Below are 24071 nucleotides of genomic sequence, written 5' to 3' on the forward strand. Positions count from 1 at the left end.
TCTGCCCCTTCACAAGCAGCAGCTCTGGGGAGCCACCTCCAAGCCTGAGTGGGAGCTGCAACAACAGCCCTTGAATCACACTGGATTGACCGTCAGAAAGCTGCAGTCTTACATAGCTGTCAGCTGTGAGGCCCAGCACAGCTACACGTACAGGCTGTGGGTCTGTTTTAACTTTGGTATTTTTATAACGCATATTTTTTTCACTCTTTGAAATTATTTGTGGTTCTAGTTATGCCCAATTTTTTATATTCAGAATTGTCTCTCTTCGCACTGTTATAAAAGCTGTTGTCTTTTAAAATGTCAATTATTTTTGATTTTCAAAGCAATTTAGTAACAAGAGTTACATGCAAGCCTGATGCCCAAACAGGAAAAGCAGTCTTCAGTCTTTGCAGTTTTCAGAGGATATCTTACTTCCTAAAATTCTCATTAAATGTGCATGAAAATTACATGAAGTGTAAAGAAAATACACTGCTGTAGTTCTGTGAGATGTAAATTTAACATAAAATAAGAAATTCAGTCTCAAGGCTTCCAAGATCACATTCTGCATTCATGTCTGCTGCTGGTTCCAGATGTGCATGACCCCAGATGTGTCCCAGCTTCAGGGAAGATGCAGTCCCAAATTGGTGATCACTGGGGACCTTCTGAAGTATACCATAGCTCTGTCCACGTTCAGATGCATACAGAGATGCAACTTTGTTTTCCCATGGTGCAGAATGAGGAAGGGTCCAAGGTGTTCTGCCAGGCCAGGAGAGCTGGAAGCTCGTTCACACCCACGGTGTGGAGCCTTGCACCTCAGGCCGGCAGTATCTGCTTCAAAGCAAGACCATCTCCTTGCTGCAGTCGAGGGTCTGGCCGTGCTACAAGGGGATGGTTACTGAAGTCATCAGACACAGACTTCTGAATGGTGAGGGGAGATCGCATTTTGATGGGCAGCTCTGCACTGGTGTTTGTGAAAGTGCTCTTTTTTATCCTGAGGTTCTGTGGTGACTGCTGTCAATGGTGGCAGCATCAGCAGTAGAATCATTTCCCATCAAATGGTGTTTGTGTCACGAGGCTGGGGATAGTGCTCTTGCCTTAAATGAGGTTAACATGAGAAGATCTTCCTCTTGCTTGGCTGGTGGTGTACTTCTCTTTTTCCCCCTGCTCTTAAAACCTCTGGCAGTGATGCTAAAGCTGAGGCAAGAGCTATTGCCATATTTCATTGCGTAGCTTGCAGAACTAGAGCCTTCTGAAGGCAAGTGGTGGCCACAAGCTGCTGAGCCTTTGCAGAGGCCAGCATCACAATCAGCATCAACCTTTTCCACTTGAAATTAGCATATGCTAGCCAAAAGGTGATGGTTGGGAAAGGAAGGTGGTGACAGTGATCCCAAGTCAGATAACTCCAGCTGTGCAGCTCACTGTAGTCTGGAAATAGTTTCAAAACATATAGGGCCTAGCCACAGGAGAGAAGGTCCTGGGATAACTGAGCAGCATGCTGAACATTTGGACAGGCTGCTGAAGGCCTTCTGCAGGCAGAGGTAGCCTGCCACTTTCTTTAGAATATAAATGCCTTATTTCTAAAGGCAAATGAAGCCTTTGAGTTTTTGTTACTCTCCTTCCTGGTTTGTGGGGGTTTTTTTTGTTCCTCTATTTTTGATGAGAGCGCTGTTTTGCAGTTATTTTTCTTATCGTTGGCTAGATGCTGAGCTTGGATTTTTACTCTATTCAGAGGAGCAGGCAGCTTCATAGAGTGCTTAATTGCTGTAGTTCTGGGAATTGGGTATTTAGTTTGCTTCCGGCTTGCTTCACAACAGAATGTGATGCCTCCTCATCACTGGGCTCCACTATTAGACTTTGCAACAGTGAAACCAAAGTACTGTAAAGAGAAAAAAATAACCTGAAACTGATAAAAATGGAGAGGCTACTGGGGGCTGTGGAGATGTGGATGTGATTGTTAATCGTTTTAAGGTAAGAAGTGACTGTAGAATGTGTATATGGAAAACAATGTGTGTACACAGTATTACTGACTGTGCCGCCATTGGTGATATTTTAGAGAAGGACCCAAAAATAGGTACTGGTTTTTTTGGGCTCTTCAGACATGATGGGTGCAGAAGTCTGATTCTATAGCATTATTAGGCAACTATTAACTTCTGAAGAGATGTATGAACTTAAATCCTGGTTGAAATGTTATGCATAGGAGAAAATTTTAAAAGCTTGATTATGGAGGAATGGTTATAAAATGTAATAGCATGCAGATAGAAGTGGAAATTTTTATAGTAGTCTAGAGGATTTGGAAATATTCTCTTTCATTAAATGTATTCCTTAGAATGCTTTTGAAATCTTGTCATGAATAAACCCTGTGTTAGCACAACTCTTTGTTTCAAAGCAAATATTTCGTTATTGCAGAAAAATTGCACACTCTTAAAATACAACCCAACAAAAGAACTCCCTCGACCTTCCAACAGCTCGCTAGAATGTGGAACCTAAATTAGGTTTGGAGAAAAAGCTTCATGTCGAGTTTTTTTTCTTCTTCATACTAAAACCTTTAGTGATTTGTAGAATCTGGGCTGTTTTCTCTTAACTGCTGTTGACACTCTTGCTCGGAATTGTTTACATGACAAAATAATTATAAGACCCAGATAGATAAATGAAGATAAATAATAAACTCTTTTTAACATAGAGCCCAGTAGGTGAACACAACAGAAAAGCACAGTTTTCTCCTTGCTTTTTGAACATGTGTTTTTGAACCTTTCTGTTTAATTTTGCAGGCAATGCTAAAACAAGAGTTGATTTTTGGGAAAGAATTTGGAAGGAGAAGGTGGCTGACTGGCAACACAAAGAGGAACCAGTTTTGGGGAGGGCTTTGGCGAGGTGCTCTGGACTTTGAGGACAGCACAGTAAAGATGTTGGAGGGGAAACACTAGGGAGGAAGCAGATGGAATTACCTAGTTCAGGATCTTCAGTTTTTCTGGGAGTTTCTGATCAGAAGGGAAAATTTCTTGATTTTTCCTGATACTTAAACATTTAATCCACAGCATAATTGCTTACCAGCAGTTTTCCTTTGTGACATATTTGTTAAATACTGCCTCAGGATGCTGACAAATTAGATAAACAGCTTTTGCCTCTTAGAAGCCTAAAAATCAAGGAGTTTCACCTTCCTTTACCTTTGTGCAATAGAAGTGTACTTGGGGAGGCCAGGTTACGCTTAAAAAGAGTTTGGCATTCAGCAACTCTGCAAATTAAGTTACCTTGTTTGTGAGGAAAAGATCCACGTCTGTGGTTCTAATAGAAACTGCATGTTGAATTTTTGGAGGAGGATCTAATGAATTCTCTCAGCTGGCAACTAGAAACTTCTGAAAATGTTTGTTAATGTGCCAGAGGTGTATGTGATGCTTAAGAGGTTGATCTTTGTCCCAGAAGACTTCCAGTTGAAACGTTGTTCCCTGCTTTGACATGCAAGCTTTGAGTTTGCCCTGAGAAACTACAAAACATAGCACGGACAAAAATCTATGCGTATTAACTACTTGAATAGTTAGCACCTGACAGTTCTCTTGCTATGGTGTTAATTTCTAGATTAATGATACGTGGCTAGCTACCTTTTTCTAAGGCAGTTTTAGGAATCGTTTCTGTTGTGCATCTTGTTATTAAAAGGATTTCATAAAGCTCACCAGAGAACCCTGTTTATAATTCTGTATTTTATGTTCTTCAGACTTAAAAACCCTCTAATTTGCTTTCTCCTCCTCAGTGATCTCTGAATTATTTTGTATCCAGAATACCTGTAAGGCTTTGATTGATTATTGTGATGCGGTAAGAATTGAGTAATCGATTGCCAGGTTCCATTAAGCATAGAAAGTATAAAAATTAATTATTTTTTCTTTTTAAAATATTTGTTCTCAATGTTATCTCGATTTTTATTTATTTGCAAGTTGTTTTTTTTTTTCCCCCCACTAAGGACAAACAGAAAACTTCTCCTTTCATCTTCACTCTCTCTGATTTATGATAAATTTAGTTTCCTTCGGCCTGGCATTTGCTTCAGCAGGCAGTCTTCCTTCAAGTACCACCCTGATTGATGTATAATCTTTGATATCTTCCATTAGCCTCCAGGATCACTAAGTTCAAGGCCCTCTTGGAACCTAAGGAGCCCTGCCGAGGAACTGAAGGCCTTCAGAGTCCTTGGGGTGATTGACAAGGTAATTCTTCAGTGTCTCTTCAAGAGTTCAGTCATAAATCGACTGCATGCTGACATTTTGTCTTTGAAGCTGTGGATCTTAAGGATATGAAACAAAAGGGGAAAATGACTCAAATGCATCTGCACTTTAAAATAACAAAAGTAGAAGAAAAAAGGCTTTTATCTAAGCAATTCATGTAAGGTCATGCAAAATATATTTGAGCTAAAGGATAAGGTACATGTTTGGTGGCATTCAATAGGATGAGGCCTGTTTTTCAAAAATGAAGTCATGGTTACAATACTGGGGTAAGGACGAGTTCATGTGTTTTCACTTGAATAATCTGGTGGATACTTGAAATATAGAAGGGTAGAAATTCCTACTTTTGAACTGTCACTTGAAATGGGTGCTGGGGGACACACACGACTGTTCTCCTTCCCCGAGACTTTGGAATTGAAATCCCCCACCAAGACAGAGATTCAGCAATGAAGCCAAGCTTATTTTTGACTCAGGCAAATAATGTCTTCCAAAATCCCAGGGTAATACCCCTCTGTAAACAGTGAAGGACCATATATTTTTTTTGCAAGCCTAATTAAGAGACCAGAAGAATTGCTGCATTGTTTTGATAATGCTGATTAGTTATCACCTTACCAAATACTTTTAAGATGATGTATTATTCAGCAATGTGGCAGTGGCTAATGCAGACTATAAAAGCTCATTTCCTTTTTGCTGTGCCAATTCCCTTGTGCCTTTTGATAGTTCCTTATGTAGTCCCTGGTTTGTGCATGATGTACTGATGCATGGTCAATTTATGCATTTGTAATGTGCATCAGAAAACCTGTAGCTGGTCTCTTAAGGTCTGTATTTCTCGGTTTCTTTTTCTTCTTGGACTGAACCTAGCTATATGGGGACTGATTTTTGTTTTTCTTTGCCTGTTTTGTTGTAATTATGTGCATAAGTTGATAACTTCTCCTCAGAGGGCTATATACACTAGGTATTATGGTTGTTTTTATAGCACACAAGGTTTTCTCAGCTCTGACTTCATATTTATTGTATCTTCTTTCTTCAGTTGAAGTACAGAATTTAGCCTGCGTTCCACTCTGTATATGTATCAGAGAGAGAGGCTGGAAAGAGCACCTATCTCTTGGAGTAGTAGGCACTAACTAAATTAGTAGTCACTAAATGGATGCAGTAGGCATGGACTTTGTGAATTAGTCTGACAATGTCAGGCTGCAGAAGTGTTGGAAATGAACAAAGACAGACCTTTTCGGTATCTTCGTTCTCGTATAAGAATAATGAACAGCGACTGGAGAGGATGCTTAATCAGAATGAAGCTTTTGGAGTCCTTGGTGTTATGAGATCTCCTAGATCTCTCTGAGCACAGCTCTAGTAAGTGTCCCAAGTGCCAGCTGAATGTGTCCAGATCTTTGAGGCAGACTTGGGAAGAATCAGTGTTCTGGTAATGACAAAAATACAAGATCTTAGTGTTGGAGATGTGCGTGAGGAGTAACAGGCCCGTGTATACAGCTGGTATGCTCATGTGTAAACAATATCATAGGGGTCAGAGTTAATGTTTAATTATTGTATGAAAAAGGGAGCAATATTCTTTCGGGTGTCTTTATACTCTGCGTACCTACTTCCAGATTCTCCTTATTATGAACTTAATCTTACTCTGAGTATGCTGTCTTTTTTCATGTATTTTTAAGTGTTGATAAAGTTGAGGCAAATGAAAAGCTGCTCTAAGCCCAAATGTTCAGAGCATGTTTTATTTGGTTTTATAATGCATACACAAAATGCATGTGAATATGAAACAAAAGTGTGCACATGTATCTGTGTGCTGGAGATGATGCCCCTGCCTTTGGTTCAAAGCATTATCTCACTTGCTTCCTCACCATCACTGTTCTTTGCCTCCTTCTCTGCTTGCATATGCCCTAAAGCTCACATCATGGAGAAATGCGAATAGATGTGTAGGTATTCTCGCTGGAGCTAAGCAGATGACATAGCATGTTTGTTCTTGAAAATGGATTCTGATTTTCAGGGCCAGCATTGAAGATGCCATGCTTTTGGGCACAAGTCTGCAACTGATTCAGCATCATGCAGAGTTTTGCCTGAAAATACTCTTCTATTCTAACCCTGAGGTAGCTGCTTTGGTTTCAGCAGAAAATGGGTGTGTGGATAGTAATGAGCCACTGGCATTTTTATTGCTGTCTTGCCTAATCCTGTGCAAGACAGGCTTAAACACCCTGACTTAAAAATGGTGGTGGTTGGTTTGTAGACCTGTTCTCCCACTGCTGCTTGAAGCCTGGAGTGGTGTCTGCCTGCTACAGTGCCGCCTCGAGAAAACCAGCTGTTAACCTGCACTCCATCAAATGCTGAAAGGTTCAGCGCCTTCCCTTAAAGTAATGTCAGTCTTTGTTCTTCTTTTGAAGCCTCTTGAAGTGTTTTGAATTGGCTTCATTTTCACAGACAAAATGCTTGTTGCTACCTGAAACTCTGGGTTTTTCAAACTATTTTAGGCTAGGCAGAATGATTAGACATTTAATTTTAGCCTAGTTTATTCCCAGTGTGCCATCTTTCCCACTCTGTCTGCCTTTCCACCTTCCTTGTCACCTGAATAATTTTTGCTGTATTGACCCTTTTCTGCTGAATCTGAGAGAGTTAGAGATCTTAGCATTATTAAACTCCTTTAAAATATTGTGAAAATTCACAGAAGAATGACCGTATCTGTGCCTCGCCTCCCATCCTTCCGCTTCTGCTCTCATGCAAAGGCTGTGGTATAAATCCACCTATTTTAATAGACCCAAGAGTACCTACATTTTGCTTGAGGAAATCAGGTTTCTTGAATTCTGCTGCTGCTGTGTTTGCTTACTTCATGGTGTCAAAGGTTAACTAGGTGGTATTTGCAGGTATTTTATGTGTTTATTATGGGAAAGAGCCTACCTGTGAGTAGGTTTCTGAAAATAGAGGTTTAATCTAATTATAAAGGTAGCTTTTGTCTTGAAAATGTTGTGGACTTGGAGGTGCTGCTGACTGGGCAGCAAAGCTCCTGTTAGTTTCAATGCAGAGGTACTGCATTGAAAACAGACTAATGTCTAAATATTTTAGCTACTGTTATCACCAACCAAGAATGATCAATTATTTTATCAGTTCATGTACCTTAAAGTAGCAAACTTCTTTTCGGAATAGAAAAGATTTTTGCTTTCAAAATTTGCCTAATTAAAAACCAAGGTTGCAGATTCTGTATTGAGTTTCTGCCCTAGGCAAATCTTTCCTTTGAAGCTACAACTGGCCCCTAAAGAAATGACTTTGTTATGGTGCTGCTGGATACCTTCACAATGCTGTTTCAAACCCAATTTCTTATTCTTTAGAACCCTCTGTTATTTAGATTCATTCAATTTAAAGATTCATCTTGAAAGCAGAGTGCATTAAGTAATAACTATGCCTCTGTAACCAATGACTGTCTTTTATGTCTTTTCTATCCCCTCCCCTGGTCCCCCATCAAGCCACATTGTCTGTATTGGCACTGGTGTGACTGTGATCAGTTCTTCTGCAGATGTCTGTACATTTGAGCTTGTTGTTCAATACGCTGTTTGTTAAGCTTTATTAAACAATCTGAAGCCTTATAAAATAAAATACTCTCATCACAGCCTTGCTGAAATTATTTTGGGAGTTTCTGAAGAGGATTCTAGAAGTAGATAACTTCTTTTCTGAAGAACTGGAAGCAATTCTATTAATCTTGAGTGTAGGTTATTTTTTGTGGCTGTCGTGCTGTAGTGAGAAGTCGTAACTCTGATGGTAGTACGTTTTAGTGAATTGACCTTAGAAATATGCAGAAGAACCAAATCAGTATTACTAATTATTTAGAAAGTGAGATTACTACCTGTCTACTTGATGAGTCAAAGTGCCAAAAAGCAGAAGTATATAGAATATATGTAGAGTTTGCATGCATAATCTGCAGACCCATTGTTGAATTCAAACAGGTTATGGTTAGTTTTAATGGAATTTAATCAGAGGATAGGAGAAATGCACTCTTTTTATGGCAGTGTCTGTGCTGTGCATGAATAGTTACCTATGTCCTGTTAGTGTTTGTTAGAAACTTAAATATTCAGCATTTTATTTTGGGGTGAGGTTAAAGACTGTTGCAGCTGTGAAATTGAGTTGACCGTAGCAGATGTTTTCTCTCACCTGGCTCTCAGGTGCACACTGCCAAGTGTCTTTAGATCATCTTATGGATTTGAATGAGTGGCTGTGTATACGTAAGAGGTGTGGGGAAAAGGGAGCTATAAGAAACAGCATGATCGAGTACAGACATTCATTGTTTCATTACAATGCTTAGAAAGAGAAACTGGCTGAAAACATATTATAATGAATTCAACAGACTAGCAAGTTTTCCTCATCCAAACATGGCATAATGGAAAACAGCAGTGACAAAAATGGTTGAAAATCTGAAACTGAGTAATAAGAGTAACTATTAATACAAATAAAGAAACTTTTAAGAGCTTGTTTTATGTTTTGGTAACCCTTTAGTTTCTTAAGTGACTTGTCAAGTCCTACAAAATCAAATCAACTACAGAGTCGTTGTCAAAACTGATTTCTTGGCTCACTGCCTTCCTTTCCCTACTGCTGCCGGATTATTCCTAAGCTACAGTCAGGTTTCGAGCCGCAAGTAACAAAGCTTGCTCAACTTAAAAACATGATCTCTCTCCCAGCTAGAAAGAGTCCTGTCCCTTCTTCCCTGCCCTCAAACTGCTGCCACTTGTTTTCCTGAAGTCTTTCCATTTATACCAGTCTGAACACCATTTCTGAGTGTTTTGTTGTTATAACCCTTAGTGTGTCTCTAGCTTCTTTCTTGTTTGTCTCACTAAAATTTCTTTTGACTTTAGTGAACATTTTGTTTCATCTGACATAAAACAGTCCTAAGACTAGGTAAAGTAATGCAGATTTTTGCCCTTCCCTTTATAAAACAGAAATTAAATTATTGAATATTCCAGTGCAGGCTGAACTGTGTGTATCTTCTGGCCTCCAGAAAGAAATAATTTCTAGAGATATTTTATTTTAAACCAAAATTATTTAAGTTTGTCTTCCTAACTGTTATGAAGTTGCTTAGTACATAATTGGTGCCAGGCAGTTACTCTGTGATGCTGAGTGGAGTTTCATATTGTAAACTGTATTCTCTAGTAAAACCTGCCAGATGTATTTTCTAGGTTAATATTTCACCATTTGTCATTTATTGGCCAGTTTTTAGTTTGCTCTAAGAAAGTGGACTTTCCTCTCTGTTATGAACAAACAGAAAGTATTTAAAAATTTGAATTTGAATATATGCTGCTTTCTTAGCATTTGCATTATTTAAAGCTGCACCATTTGTCTTTTAAGTACACTATTATTGCAAGTCATAGAATATATGAGCTGTAAGTTCCTTAGAATAATGGTTTGAAAGGAGGAATAATTGCAAACTGAAGATAATTCATATTGCACAGGTACAAGGATAAGCAATAATCGCATTTTTTTTATACATATTAGCCAAATGTAATCTCTTTTTATAACGACAGAGGGAGATGAGTGAGAGTCCGGGTGGTGTAATCTGAAAAGTGACAAGAATAAATCTGTGTTAAGTAGATCTTTTAATCCTGGTAGCCTTGACAGCTGGCACAGCTGAGGAGAGCAGGGGGGAGTTGCACGCCTGCTTCTGCCTCATCACCGCAACCATGCCCTGAGTGCGGCACCCAGCCGTGCGCCAGCCCCTGCTAAGGTTTTCTTGCAGTCCCGAATACTCATGCTAGATCAAGTGACCACCTTGTCTCATTCCTGGTTGTCTTGTCACTACCTGTAATAGGATTTTCCAACTGGTGAGGTAAATGCAAGGAGAAAAATCCTAGTTGATCATCTGATACATCTTCGAGTTTGTAGGACTTTTGCTAGAGAATCTATCGTATGACGAGAGTCCATTCGTTTAGGAGACAAGGACCAGAATTAATAGATGGCCCACTGGTGATGTTATTACATGACGTGTTTTCAGTGTAGGATGGCAATTTAATAACAAAATGGAGCTGGTTTTAAAGTAATCCCTGAGCTCTGGTGTGTCTTCAAAACCTTTCTGGTATCTGGTACTGCAGTAAAAGATCCCATTCCATTTTCTTTGGTCAGGCACGAGCGGTTTTTCAACCCGTGTTAGTGAACTTAAAGCCACATTTTTGTAAGCAAACGTATTTTGAGGTGTTTATTTTGATCAGTGTTAAAACCTACTCAAGTAAACAAAAAGCACAGGTGTGTTCTGTGCCACATCCTGGAAGTGTGGAGACTGGAAAAAAGTCAGTATTAGATGCTGTGCAGGGGGGAAGGGAGGGGGAAAAAAACCCAGAAGAGAAAGAGGGACTGGGGAAGCAAATGTCTGCAGTGTGATAGAGGACTGCATCTATGTTAAAGCCACCTGCAGGAGAGCAGTACATTTCGAGCAGTCCTTAGTTCTTCCAGTGTTGTCCCCCGCGACCTTGGTTGGGTGCTCGATAGGGTGACTAATGGTTCACCACGTTCTTTTTTCCTGGTGACTTGCCTGTTGCCTGCCTCTGGGTTTGTGATTCCCCTTATGCTGACTTCTGCAGTATTCCTTCAGTCTCTTATCTCGGGGCTTTGATGCATATGTTCTGAAGGTGGCCACCGTGACTTTGGGTGGCAGCAGATGGTAAACCTTCAGGCTGCCACCGGCTATACTGGTGTTAAGTTGGAAACTTAACGTTTGATGAAGAATCAGTAGTGCATATGAAAGAGCTTTTACTGCAGAAATATCTTTTAATTAAAAAAAATTAGCATACTGAAACATTTGCTAATTTCTGTGCATTTAAAGGGTCCTAAAATTAACTGTTTTCTTAAAGCTAGACTATGGTTATTTACCAGGCAGGTTTTATTTTATTTTTCTCCAATTAATTGTACCTACTATATTGAATTGAATTTAATTTATTTTCCACTAAGCTGTTGGATACACTGTAAATCAAATCTAAGAAGCTAATTTTTTTAAGTAGCTGCTGTCAGCATCAGAATTAACCCTTGACTTAGGAAAAAAAAAAAATCAGAAGTAGAAAATCCTATTTGGCATCATGAAGGGGTATTGCTATCTGCCACTTTACTGAGATGCTGCCATGCAGTGCTGCTGTGTTCACTTGTTTTTTGGGATGTGCCTGAGAGCCCAAGTGCTTGTACAAAATAGGGATGTCTGTGCTGGTGAAGGCACTTATTTACATTATATGTTTATTTGTGGCAATTGCTATTTGCCTGTCAGTGTTTTTGGCCACGTTGAGGTTGTCATCAGCATAGAAAAATGGGGAAGGAATGAACAAGCAACAGTGCCGTAAAAGCCAGCGTGATATGTAGACCTTGACTCTGTTTGTACATTAGTATTACAAATAGGATTTTGCCTTGTCTCCTTTTGTGTCACAGTCTAGTTGCTCAGTGCCCAGGAATGCCCTGCTGTGCATTCTTCTCCCTCCCCTCTGAGACTGGATGCTGAATGTTACAGTCGACAGCTCATTGTTAGGAGGTATTAAATATTAGAAGTTACACAGTAGTCATCATCAGTGAAACAGGTTCCATCAGCTTATGCGAGCTAGGAGCAGCCTAGTCTAACGCGAGCATCTCTGTGTGATCCGCTCCGGAGAGGAACAGAGTTATGCCATAGGAAATGCTCTGTGGAATCCTGTTTTGTCCCATCGTACCATTAGGGTGGAGACTTGTCACTTTGCATTTTAAAAAGAAATCTTAGAAAAAGAGTTACTGAAGCACTCCCTTTTGCAGTGGGAGAGGAGTGTGAAGAAACGCAAACAGGAAAGACTTGTTCAGATAGCTTTACTATCTCGTAATTGGCTGTAAAGCATGAGGTGAGGAGAATAAGTTGACATTTGGATCAATGGCAGGCTTACTGTTATGCACTTCTGCAGCCTGGTAATGCATCCAAGAACTGCTCACCTTTCTCCACTCTGGACGTGTGATAAAAAGTCAAGCGAATATACTTGTGACCATCTCTTTCCTGCTCTTATTCCTTCCTGAAATGTCAGTTTTCTGATAGTGATCTATTCACTATTCACTCATGTAGGCCTTTAATTATTTGGATGAATCTGGTTAAACCACCTTTTTTGTAATATGCACACAGGCTGCGTCCCCTTGAAGCAGGTTTTTGGTTTGGTGGGCCCATGTAAAGTCCACAGTCTGCCAGGGCCAAATGGAGCATCGCTAGGTGAATTTCTAAAGTTACTTTTATGGCTCTTCCTGGGCTTCTTGGAGTCCCTTTTGAGGTAAACAGTCTTGCAGAAAGGTGGGTATTGAATCAGCAACGAAATAATTTTCCATGAAATGAAGTGGAGCTGTAGATGGTCATCGCTGGGGGAAGGTATGATGCTTGATGGGAAGGAAAAAGAAAGAGGCTGGTTAGTAAGACTGGTTAGTCCATCTAGGTAGTTAACCTCAAAGGCACACAAATATTATTTGTTGTTATTACAGTTATAAAACTGTAGCTGCTACTTTCATTTTGATGTTGTAATATAACAACAGATGAAGCTAGCCCTAAAGGGACCCGTTGACTGCTTTATTTGCATTAGTGGTAGTCATTCTATATGTTGTCTTATAGGGCGAGAGCTCAGTAATCTGTTCTGTTACACCATATGCTAATACAGTGCTGATAAGCAAGTGTGAAAAATGAAAGGGAGGAATACATTAATTGTATTTGTGCAATAAGGTATGCTATCAAAGGTAATTATTTCATGACAGTTTTAGTTATAGCAGTTGTTTTATCATGGAATAAAAGATGGCTTTAGGAGCCTTTTATTGGAAAGACAATTGTATCAAATTAGTACCAAATTAGATTTTTGTCTTTATAAAGGTGAGCAAACCCATGAGCAGTTTTTAAATTGGTGTCTTCTACTCTACAAATGAACAAATCCTGTTTGAGGGTTAAAGAAGCTATTATTCTGTCCTTTATGCTGACAGCTTCATTACTGATTGGCCTACTGTTGGTATTAAAAAAATGTTTGGCTCCTTATGATCTTTGTGCATGCAACTATAATATTAATACAGACCGTGGAACTGTTCATTAAGAAATGACTTTAAATGAGGTTGATGCTTGTAAATCTGGAGAGATACAGATGTTAAATGCTGCCATTCCTTTTCATATACAGCCGTATGGCTAATAATTTCCAAGTGGCTAAAGCTCTTGTTAGTAAGAGTGCTGGTGTGTTAAGAATGGCCCTATAAATAACTTTAAGAACTGAAGTTGAAGGTGCTTCTTTTAAAGACTATTGTTAACTAAACATTATTGCCAAACAGATGGAAAGCATTCACCAGCCTGATGTTTTTAGGTCTAATTATATTATCGCCAGTCCTGTACGGCTCAGTTGAAGAGGTGTATCCAGAGGCCAATTTATAATCATTTAGCCAACACCTGTTTGGGAGATTTTGACAGTCAAAGGGCACATTTAAAAAAAAAATCACATATGTTCTCGTATTTATTGCCTCAATGTGAACAGTGTCTAGTTACAAACAAACTTTGGAGAAGAAGAAGGACTGTAAACACATAGTTGTTTCTGAACCATTTTATCTTCTTTTGGCACCTCTTGTAAAGTGGCTTTTATTTTTCTCTTGTTCTTTTGGTTTTCTTTATTGTTTGTTTGGTTTTTTAAATTTTAATTTCGCACCTTTTGATTAAGCAAGGATAACAAAACCAGTTTTACAGTTGTTACTTATTCAGCTGCTTTCCACTGTTTCTGGAAGCCCCAGGTAAGAGGCCTGAAAAGTTGTTTGGCAGACTCAGTGGCCTGGGGACATTTGCCTTTCCTTACTTTGCCCTTGACAGGGAAACTGTGTGTCATTCCTTTGTCAAAGAATTTTGGTAACACAAACTTCTGTTGATTCCCCCCCCCCCCCCAGTATATAGACCAGCTTTTAAAAATTGGGTGCAACCCTAGTAAAGGAGGAGGTCTTTGAGGTGGCTGTCACTTTATTTCTTTTGGTGAAATTTGGTGAGAGCGAAATGATTAGAAAAGAGTCCAATTCTCCTCCTCTTGCTTGAGATGCTCAAGGGTGCGATGGGGAGAGACGGAGGGCAGTGTTTTGAATGTGGCCATCCCAAAGAGCAAAGGTTGCTTTGCTGCAGCTGCTGCTTGGGAGAAGCCAGCACAACCCTGCCCTGAGACCTCCCCTCCTGGCCCAGCTGCCTGGGCCTTTTGCACGCCTTCACCTCACCTCGCTGTGGGCACTGCACGGGACGGCTGTTTCTGCAGTTCCCTTGGCGTGGGGAAAGTCAGCATGTCAACCTGGTAGACTTCACCCTTTCAGGGATAGCAGGGCATGACTGCGTTGCTGCCCCACACAGCAGGGAGGTAAGGGAGACGGTGTGCTGTGTTGTCCTTCTCCTGTCACCTGATGAATCCAACACCATGTTACTCCTGACATGTCATTCCTCTGCAAGAAGTCTTTTTTGATGTCAGCTGACTTGTCTTCACTGCATCTTGTCTGTTGACTTGGAGTTGCTGCATCTTGCCTATTGAACTCAAAGTTTGGTAACCCCAGTGCTGGCATTTGCAGCCCTTTAGGTGTTTGATTTTGCAGCCTAAATATTTTGGTGTAACTGTATGTGAATATTTATACTGGAAGTTTACAGTGTCTATTGTAAATAAACAGTGAGTACACTTGTACTTGTTTCTAGAGGAGGGTTGGGCTTGTGCTTGTGCTGTTCATGTGGCTGTCTTGCAGCTGGTGCTTTTCAAGTGCATCTGTGTTCTTGGAGTTTGCAAACAATTAATTCCTGAGCAGGGTGATTTGAAGACGGAGATGCAGAGAGTTCCAGCTCCCTAAAGATGCAGTTTCCCAAATACATATACACATATATATTTTTGCTTGTTTTGTTTTCAATGCATAAATAAATGGAGCTTGCTAAGAGGATAGTCATTACATAGTATTCCTCTCATTGCTGTGCTGTGTTTAAAGTGCTTTCAGTGGAGGTGATGCACTCCTAAGAAAGATGCTCTCTGCAGCTGTAGTTATTCTCCTCTCTGCAGTGAACCCATCCACTCTTTTCTCCCTAAATAAATCCTCTTTTTTTTTGTTGTTGTTACCTTAATACTAGTTTACAGTAGCACAAAGGGACTTCCTTTCAGCCACTTCTGTTGTGGCTTATGAGTGCTGCAAAACAAGAATGGCAGTGGAGGAATGAGACAGCAGTGACTATCCAGTTGATAAAACATTTTTTTGTGGCTTGGGCATGTGTCTGACCAGCTTTTAGTTTAGCTTCCTGGAAAGCACATATGTAGCCACCCCACAAAAAAAAACCCACAAAAAACCCCTCTGGTAACCCACTGGTAGGCAACATTTTTGATGTGTAAGAAGCCTGATGCCGAAAAGTGTTGGACTAGGAAGGTAGGTACAGTGAGGATTTAAGTGAAGTGACATAGGAAGGTAATGCTATGTGAAGGTTACTTTTTGTGCTTCGTTGTGTTGCTACCATTGCATTTCTGTAAATTGGGTTCTGCTAGATTATTGGTGTACTTATAAAGTATTGGTTATTTCCGTTACCAAGTTAGGATTCATTCTTTAAGTTAGCTGATTGGGAATCAGGTGGCATTCTGGTAGTCCTCTAGAGATCTATATCCTTAATCGTATTTCTTTCCTAAAAAAAGACTGGTTATCAAATGTATGCTGCAGGGCTTTAATTTTATTTTTTTTTTAATCATTACTTATCACTTCCTTTGTAAGAATAGTCAACATCAGACTTAAGAACTGTGTTTTGTTAACTTACTCATGTGAATCTTAAATATTTCTCTGAATACTTTTTGTTTAGGTTTTGCTTGTAATGGACACTAGAACACAGCAGACTTTTATACTGAAGGTGAGTAAAGTCTTTTATTACTCCTCTAAACAATTTGGCATCCTAAATTACACCACCACACAAAGATCAATTTGCATCTAATGTATAGAGTTATCTCTGCGATATATTGTTATGTTAATACATATATCCCTATTAAGCGCACTGGAATTCTTCTTGTTGGTATTCAGATGCTTTCCTTTCCTTTCTCTGTAATGTCTCTAGTGCTCAGATGTGCTGGTTTACTCACTTGAGCTGCCACCGGTTATTGAGGCCAACACCTTAGCAGGCTTCGGTAAAGAATCACGGTTTCAATGTGCTGTTTAAAACATCTGTAAAGCCCTGGTGGCTCAGGACATGCGCAGGCTGTGGATGAAGGTGAAAATTCTCCTTAGCCCAAGTACATCCACAGCACTTTGTGTTTGGTCTTCCCTTAGCTGAAGAATATGATACTGGCCAAAGTGGATTCTGGATGAAATGGACGACTGGTCTTATTAAAAATTGCTTTCCTGTGTTTTACATCAATAGGCTGTAACAACTGAGTTTAATGTTACTAAATGATTGAATTAATGAATAGTTAATTGGTCAGAATAAAATTTTTCACATTACTCTTTTGTGTTTCAGAAAGTGCTCAGATCAAGATCCCAGTATGGTCGGAGCATCTGTGATGCTGAGAATTAGTTTAGTATGAGTATGGTTACTGTGGCCATTATTTCAGGCTCACCTTGACATGAATTCCACTGCTGATGGGAGGAAGGGCTGAAAAACTGTGTCCCAAACATGGAGCTTTAATTAGTTGGTAGCATTTTGTAACTTTGTTTCAGGTCTGGCTTACAACCCTGCCTTGACTTTGTGCATCTGGCCTTTGAAATTGTTTGTCTTAAGTATGCGCAGGGTACAGAAAACCTGTTTGTTCCTCAGGATTATTTGTGAATATCGTATATTAGAACCTCACTTTATCTACTGGCAGATAGGGTAACATTGAATTTCCCATTTAACTGCTTATGTTTATCAATATTGTAATAGGTCACACTATTGACATAATTTTTTTTCTCTTTCTCTCTCCTCTCCTTTTCTCCCTCCCACATCAATTTTTTCACTTCTGGCAACTTCATCTCTGTGCTACCTCCCAAAAATCATTACCTCTCAAGGAGACTAATCCTTTCCTTTCCTTTTTGTTGTGGTGGTTGTTGTCTTTAGTAAAGTACAATGGAAATCTGAGGATTACCTGTAAGGCTAAGGCATTCTTTTGTCTTTAGAACTTGAATTGAATTTTTTTAATAGTGTCTTTTGGTCATACACAAAAATAAAATTTTAAAAAAAGGTCACAGGGAAATAACTGAGTGTCATCCTGATGACTTAGTTTGAGAGAGATTCTAATAAAAACATTGACCCATGTAATTGATTTTAATGGCAGCTTTGTGCCATCTTCTGTTCTCTGGAAATGCGCCAGATGCCATCAGCACAGCCTCGGGGGACTGAGGGGCATAGAGCAGCAGATGAGTGGTTTCTCTGAAGCCCAGAGTAACTCGGATAGATTAGTTTGGTTGATAAACACAGAGCACAGCAGGCTCCAAAGGCAACTGAGGGTACAACTGACCTTTTTGTTCTCTGTCAGGGTCTAAGGAAAAGTAGTGAGTACAGCAGGAGCAGAACGACCATCATCCCCCGCTGTGTGCCCAACATGGTGTGTCTGCACAAGTACATCATCTCCGAGGAGTCTGTCTTTCTCGTGTTACAGCATGCAGAAGGTTTGTGTCTCGTTTAAGTATATTGCTGAAAAGAGTCAAAGGTTTAAGTTTTAATCAATGATACATTTCATTGTCAAATTAATCTCTTATACATCTAATTAAAATATTTTTAGTGTGCCTAAGAGATGTCATGTAAGACACCCCACTCCCATCCTCCGTCCCTCCCTCTTTTTCCGCCTCATTCTGCGGTGGATCTGATTCCTGTTTCAAATGGCCTCAAACCCTGATGGGTTGCTGGAATTGTGGCAATATTGAAAGCTTCCAACTGTTTATTTTCTACAGGAGAGTGAGTGCTTTGACTGCAACAGCTATCTGCAGTATTTACAGTCATTTCTCAGAGATAAAGTCTTTGGCTACTTTTGTAAACTTTGGCAAGTAAATCTTTTTAGCATCTTATAGTTAGAATGACAAGTATTCACACAATAATTTAGTAACTCTCTGCTAAAAACATGAACATTTGCCTGTTGGTTAATATTGCATAGTTATTCTGAACTGGATTTTTAAGAAAATAGCTAGTGGCATCACACAGGAGTTCAAAGCAGAACCACAGAGTTGTGCCTTCAAACTATGTATAAAATTCCTGTTAAATGTACAGGGAACAGGTGGCACAAAATAATTACATTTTGATTTTTTTGGTCTAACACCTGGATTTAAATATTCCCTAAATGTAATTACCCATATTTGTTTAGAATGAGTGCAGAATATAAATTTTGGGATTGCTAATAGTTCTCTTTTTAGGAAATGTTAATAATTCAGTCAGAATGGATGATGTGAAGGAACTAAGCTAACTGATAGAGAAGATAATTTTATTACATTGAATATTATTTCTTTTTTTTTCCTAATAGCTTAGATTTTGGCTTTTTCATGAACAATATGTCACATGAGATCAGTTAACTTTAACTTTACAACATCAATGACTGTTTCTGCTATGTGTGACTTAATTTTGCCATGAGCAGTGATGCATGAAGAAAGGCCTCACATTACAGTACTGCCTGATGGTGATCTCGAGGGTTTACAGTGCTGCTCTATACAATGCTACTTTTCTTGAGGTGTGTGTAATTCAGCTGAATGGAGACTCTCACCTGAACTGTAATCTCCACATAAGCTAGTATGTTTTGTTTGGAGGAATAGTATTTTTAAAAAACCCCTAAAACAGAAAAAAACCCCAACTGTGTCAGATACCAACTACCCTTAAGGCTATCATAATCAAAGGATTAGAGACAGGATAAAATAATAATTAAAAAAAACTGTTCCTAATATTTCTGCAATTTCTGAAGACCTACAGTTTTGCTCTTTTCTTCAGGAAGAATGTTCCTTCTGAAGACAGATGGAAAAGTGGGTGAAAAAGTAGTGGAATGTGGGGGGAGTAGTCGTCAGATGGAAAGAACAAAAATTTTAAAGCAAAGCTTAATGTGACCAGTTGACAAAGATGATCTCCTGGCAGTGATAATTTTATTGTGACAACAGTGAGGAAAATGGAGACATTGCATGATCAGAGCTCTTTCATTTAAGAACAGAAACCTCAGCTTAACATTTGGGATGGATGGGGTGTTGTCCTTAAGAAGGAATGACTCTCTCCTGGTCATCTTTGACAGAGTCACAAATCCAGTGAAACGTGCTTGGCCTGAATGTCTTGCTCTTACCAACATTGGCTGTAACATGTTTTGAGTTCTGTGGGGGAAGGATTTTTAATTTACTAAGTGCCTTCTAAATCAGGTTTGTGCAACACACAGCCTTGTGCAGCACCCCACACCATTTGTTTGGTCTGCCAACAGTGAAGGTGGTGTCTCTCAAGCATCCTCATTTTGGCTGGCCAGGCAGCAAACACACACTTGGAAGCAGCCACAGCTCATGTTGCCTCCCAGCTGAGGGTCTAACACGTGCAAGTAGGAGACGTGGGAGGGAAATGGGTTATTTTGAGGTGGAGTTGGGAGAGGAGGTGCAGACGAAGTGAGTGCTTTCTACAGGGAGAGCTCTGAAGGGGAATAGAGGGTAGGGAGTGTGGGAAGAACTGGGGAGCATTGCAGAGAGGATGGAGGACTGGCAGGCTGTGCTGGGGAGGAAGGGGAGAGCTGCAGCGACCAGAAGGGATTTTGATGTGGGTGAGGGCTATTGTTGGTAATGCATGATACATGGGTTCACTTGACTTGGACACTTGTGGGTATAAGTTACAAACTGCATAGGGTTTTCCCTCATTATCTGATAAAGCAGCAAGTAGTTTGGAAATGGATTCACTGCTATCCTTGTTTGCAAACCATTGACAAATTATGATGTCCTGTAAGGAATTTTCACTGATTTTCAGGGAATTAACAAGATTAATTTCTTTAAGGGTAGTTGCCCGCTTTCATGAACTTAGTGACTAGGGTCAGAACAGGCAAAGGGAGAGGAAAAGGAGTGATATATTCTGTTCTAAAGAGGGATAGCTGGAGTACAAAGTCATGAGTAAATTGCCTGAGAATGTATACAAAAAGGCGTATTGCAGGTGTAGCGTCTGATCCCAGATACCTAACTGGGGCAATAATTTTTTGTTGCCTGTAGAACTGCATGGCCTCTGCATGTCACCCTGTCCCACGAGACTGATGCTGGAAAGTGATTCAGGAGAAAGGCTTCATTTTCAAGCTTTGGAATCCCTACAGATAAAGCTGTCTTAAAATTTCATCCATCTCGCACCAAATATAAGTAGAGAAGGTACTCGTAGCTTATTTTGGGAAGGGATAGAAATTTCTAGGACAATGCTTTGTAAGCGATAGTGTCTGAAATTTTATTCCGTAACTTCATGAATGCTCTTAACATTCATACTCCATCCAGGTAGTTCTGTTCCAATAGGAAAGAAAATACTGCCAGTCAAATTTATAAGTATTTACTTTTGGGGATTTATTATGTTAGGTGTGTTAGCTGCACCATTGGAAAGTTCAAGAGTAAAATATTAATTTAAGTGGGCAATAGCTTGAGTTATAGCAAATTCAGAGGAGGTTTTAACATTTTGTACAGATATTATGTATTTGCTCAGCAGCTTGCTATTTCCTGTTCGTAGTAAATTTTAGCTGTATTAAGTACAGCACTATTGGGTTTTGTATGGAATTCTGAAAGCTTGACCCATACGCTCAAGATGAAGACTTTTTCTTTTTTTTTTTTTTTTTTTAAATCATCATGCCATTGCATGTTCAGAATTGGTGAACAAGGTCTTGGGTTCTCTTACAGGCTTTTCTCATGGCCACAGCTGGAGTCTTCAAGGGTGTCTCAGAAGCACGAAAGTCCATGAAGTTATCTTGTAGCTTTGTTGGAAAGCACTTGGCAAATTCTAGTGTGGTAGAGAGCCAATCTGATGTTAATAAGGCCTCGCTTCTTCTTGGCAGTACTAACTCCAGAAATTTTAGAAACAGATGCTTCAAAAATAGGCTGGGGGGCTTCCATGGGACATCAAAGTTTAAGTGGCTGTTAGAAGCTGTCAAATCTCCTTAAGCATAAACAAGCTGGAGTTCCTATCAATCTGGAGAGCACTCAAGAAACTTCATGCTGAAGAGGCTTGCTGCACGCAGGAATCAATAGACAGCAAGGCGGTAGCATTCTGGCTTGCAAAGCTGAGGATTTGTCGTTAGGAAAGGAGATAGTACTATCTGTAAAGATTCGACAGTGATTGGAAAATGTAGGAAAGGTGATATGGTCCTTGGCAAGTGACTTTTCAGGAGGCTGCTTTGGAATAATAGCTTTTGCTCAAAGTGCATCGGGAAGTGGGAGCTTTGCCTAAACTAGCAAACTTTGTAGCAGAGATTCACCAGCAGCAGTGGAAGCAGCCGTGTATACAAGGCTGGTGTTTGTAACTACTGTCATGTTAGAGATTAGGTTGGAGATTAGCTTCCAATTCATGTGTACTCTGCAACACCGCTGTGGCTGCCGTTGGGATGCTGTGAAACATTATTGTTGTGTCATGGAAGTGCCTACATGTCTGGTTCCCTTTTGGCCTAGAAACTGTACAAGAATAATTTTAGGTAGTCATTGTATATTAACATGATGAAGTTTACCAGTAGACATGTCTTTATTGAAAAGGAGGACAGTGATTCTAAGAAAACCTTAAGGTTGTTCTTTTTCCAGCAAGGAAGAATATTAGTTTGCATGAGGTGACTTAGGATTGGTGCTCCTGGCCATAAACAAATTCTTATGCAGTGGTGTAGAGAGTTGGGCCCGGTTTTGGAGAATAATTCAAGCAGATGTCTTTCAGTACTCTGTTTTTCTTTCCTATCCAATCACAATTATTTGTGATTGTTCATGTTGACTTTGTGTGGGATTGTTCATGTTGACTTTGTGTGGGATTTCCTAAATACAGTGATTACTGCATTCTTAGCTGCATTCCAGTTCTGCAGGAATTGGAGTATATCGTCCTTCAGAGTAAACTCATGGGCCAAGCTAGCAAAAACCATTGATTTATTTTGGAATATGTCTCCTTAGTCAGCCAGTCTTTCAGGATGCGAAGCTGAGATGGTAAGTGTCTGAGCACCAGGTGAGGAAAAATCCAACAGGTCGTGAATTTTTCTTGTCAGCTAGAACAAAAACATGCTTAGCAGACTAAATTTGCTGATCTGTTAGGTTTCATTTTATCCTATATTACATACTATAAAGTCTCTGTATCTTCTTCTCTTTGATGTTCCTGTGTCAAGTGCTATTAACAACAACAAACTGCAGAAATGTTTGAAAGAATATAAAAATATTATGGAACTAACAGGATTCCCAGCCAGCTTCATTGCTTGGTCACTTCATGCTGAAATTGCCTGTTGATTATTTTGGACACTAACTTTTTAGATTCTGCCTCTTGAAGCAGAGGTATAACCTCCAGAGTGCTGGAAATGTGGTTAAGTAAGGCAATTCCAATAACTAATTTTACATTGAATGACTGCAGAAGACTGTAGGGCTTGGTGATTTTCATGTGCTAATAAAACCAGAAAGAGTGAGCTAGACTGATTGTAGAGTCAGTTCATGGTAGAAGAAAATAATCTTAATAATTAGTTATGTTAATACTGTACTTCTGAAATTGTATTAAACACTAATAAACTTCAGCTTAAAATGGTAGCTTTTATAGTTTAGTATGTTAGACTATCTGACAATGACTGAAGCTTACTTGTTTGGATTGATTTCTGTAATTTTAGTTTTTATAGATTCCTGATACTGTATTAGCATGGCTTGCTAATGGGTTTTCTTGATCTTACACAACACATGGGGAGAGGGGGAAAGATTATTAGTATGTCATTCATAAAGGCATAATTATATACCCAGATACAAATATCACTCTTGTTTGACCCTGGATTGGACATTTTCAGAAAGGAATAAAATTGTTGTTTTTCACTATAGAACACAATTATTGAATAGCATTTATTTACGTATTTCCACTTGACCAGGAGGCCAGTCTTGAAATATTTGTATGTAAACATATTTGGACATAATTTTTTTTGGTATTTACTTACATTTCACTCTAAATTGGAGTTGCAGTAAGTAGTCATTTCCACTGTGATTTCCAAGTCCAAGCGACTTTTATTAATGAGCAACTTCTTTTTTAAACAGGTAAGATAATACATTTACAAATAGAAAATGAGTCATTGTTGCAGTTCTGTCTGTTTTCACAGGTGGACAGTTGTGAATTCCTGAATACTGTAAGGATAAAGAGATTTTTTTTGTCTTTTGCAAATTTTAGGTTTGCTGAAAGCATTTGAAATTGAACATTTTTAAAAACATAGCCTGAACCTCTTGACTCTTCCAGTGATTTTTCTGTGGGGTTTTGAAGGATCGATCTTATCACGTCTGTTTTCCTTCCTTAATCCTTCTTGGGTCTCCTTCTTTCTTAAGCTACACTAAGACTTCAAGTAGAGGCCAAAATCTAGTGGAGGCTGCATGAAAACTTGCGTGAAGTGAGGTGGAGGGAGCGGAAGACAGGAGTTGTCCTGAGAGAAGCTTGACCTGTCTATAGGTGAAAAGCTAAGTTGCGCGAGGATAATTCTTGCACTTTTCATACTGCCGGGCAGCCCAGCCCCTTCCTATCTTAATATAGGGGTATGATCCCATTTAGGTCAGTGAGAGCTGTTCAGGTGTCACACGTAAAAGCACACCTGGTGTCCAGTAATGACACAGGAAAAAACGTGACAATAGAAATAAGGTTTTGAGCTTTCTGCATCCCTGGGTCAAAGCTCAACCCAGGCCTCCATTAGAAAGACCTTTTCTTACTACTTGCACCTGAGGAAGGACTGATGGTGCTAATGTTTTCATTAAAGCCATGCCTGGAGGCTGAGGTGCTGTTGTGCCAGGCACTATCCAAAGCTGCAGAAATGTAACGCGGGTCTTCATGTG

At 39.6% G+C, this 24071-nt stretch overlaps 1 protein-coding gene across 6 annotated transcripts in view; it reads left to right on the top strand.

Annotated features, from left to right (window-relative positions):
- The window catches only part of RPS6KC1 (ribosomal protein S6 kinase C1), a 91002-nt gene that overhangs the window by 44473 nt on the left and 22458 nt on the right, over positions 1–24071 (top strand). For all 6 annotated transcript variants that reach the window (XR_012774833.1, XM_075496407.1, XM_075496405.1 and 3 more), the window contains 3 exons: positions 4077–4169; positions 15964–16011; positions 17606–17738. Coding sequence is in view for 5 of the 6 variants with exons in the window: in XM_075496407.1 (XP_075352522.1) it covers positions 4077–4169; positions 15964–16011; positions 17606–17738 (274 nt within the window). In the remaining variant the exon portion in view is untranslated. The remainder of the gene's footprint in view (positions 1–4076; positions 4170–15963; positions 16012–17605; positions 17739–24071) is intronic.

Source organism: Mycteria americana, chromosome 3, assembly GCF_035582795.1.
Source record: "Mycteria americana isolate JAX WOST 10 ecotype Jacksonville Zoo and Gardens chromosome 3, USCA_MyAme_1.0, whole genome shotgun sequence".
NCBI lineage: Eukaryota > Metazoa > Chordata > Aves > Ciconiiformes > Ciconiidae > Mycteria > Mycteria americana.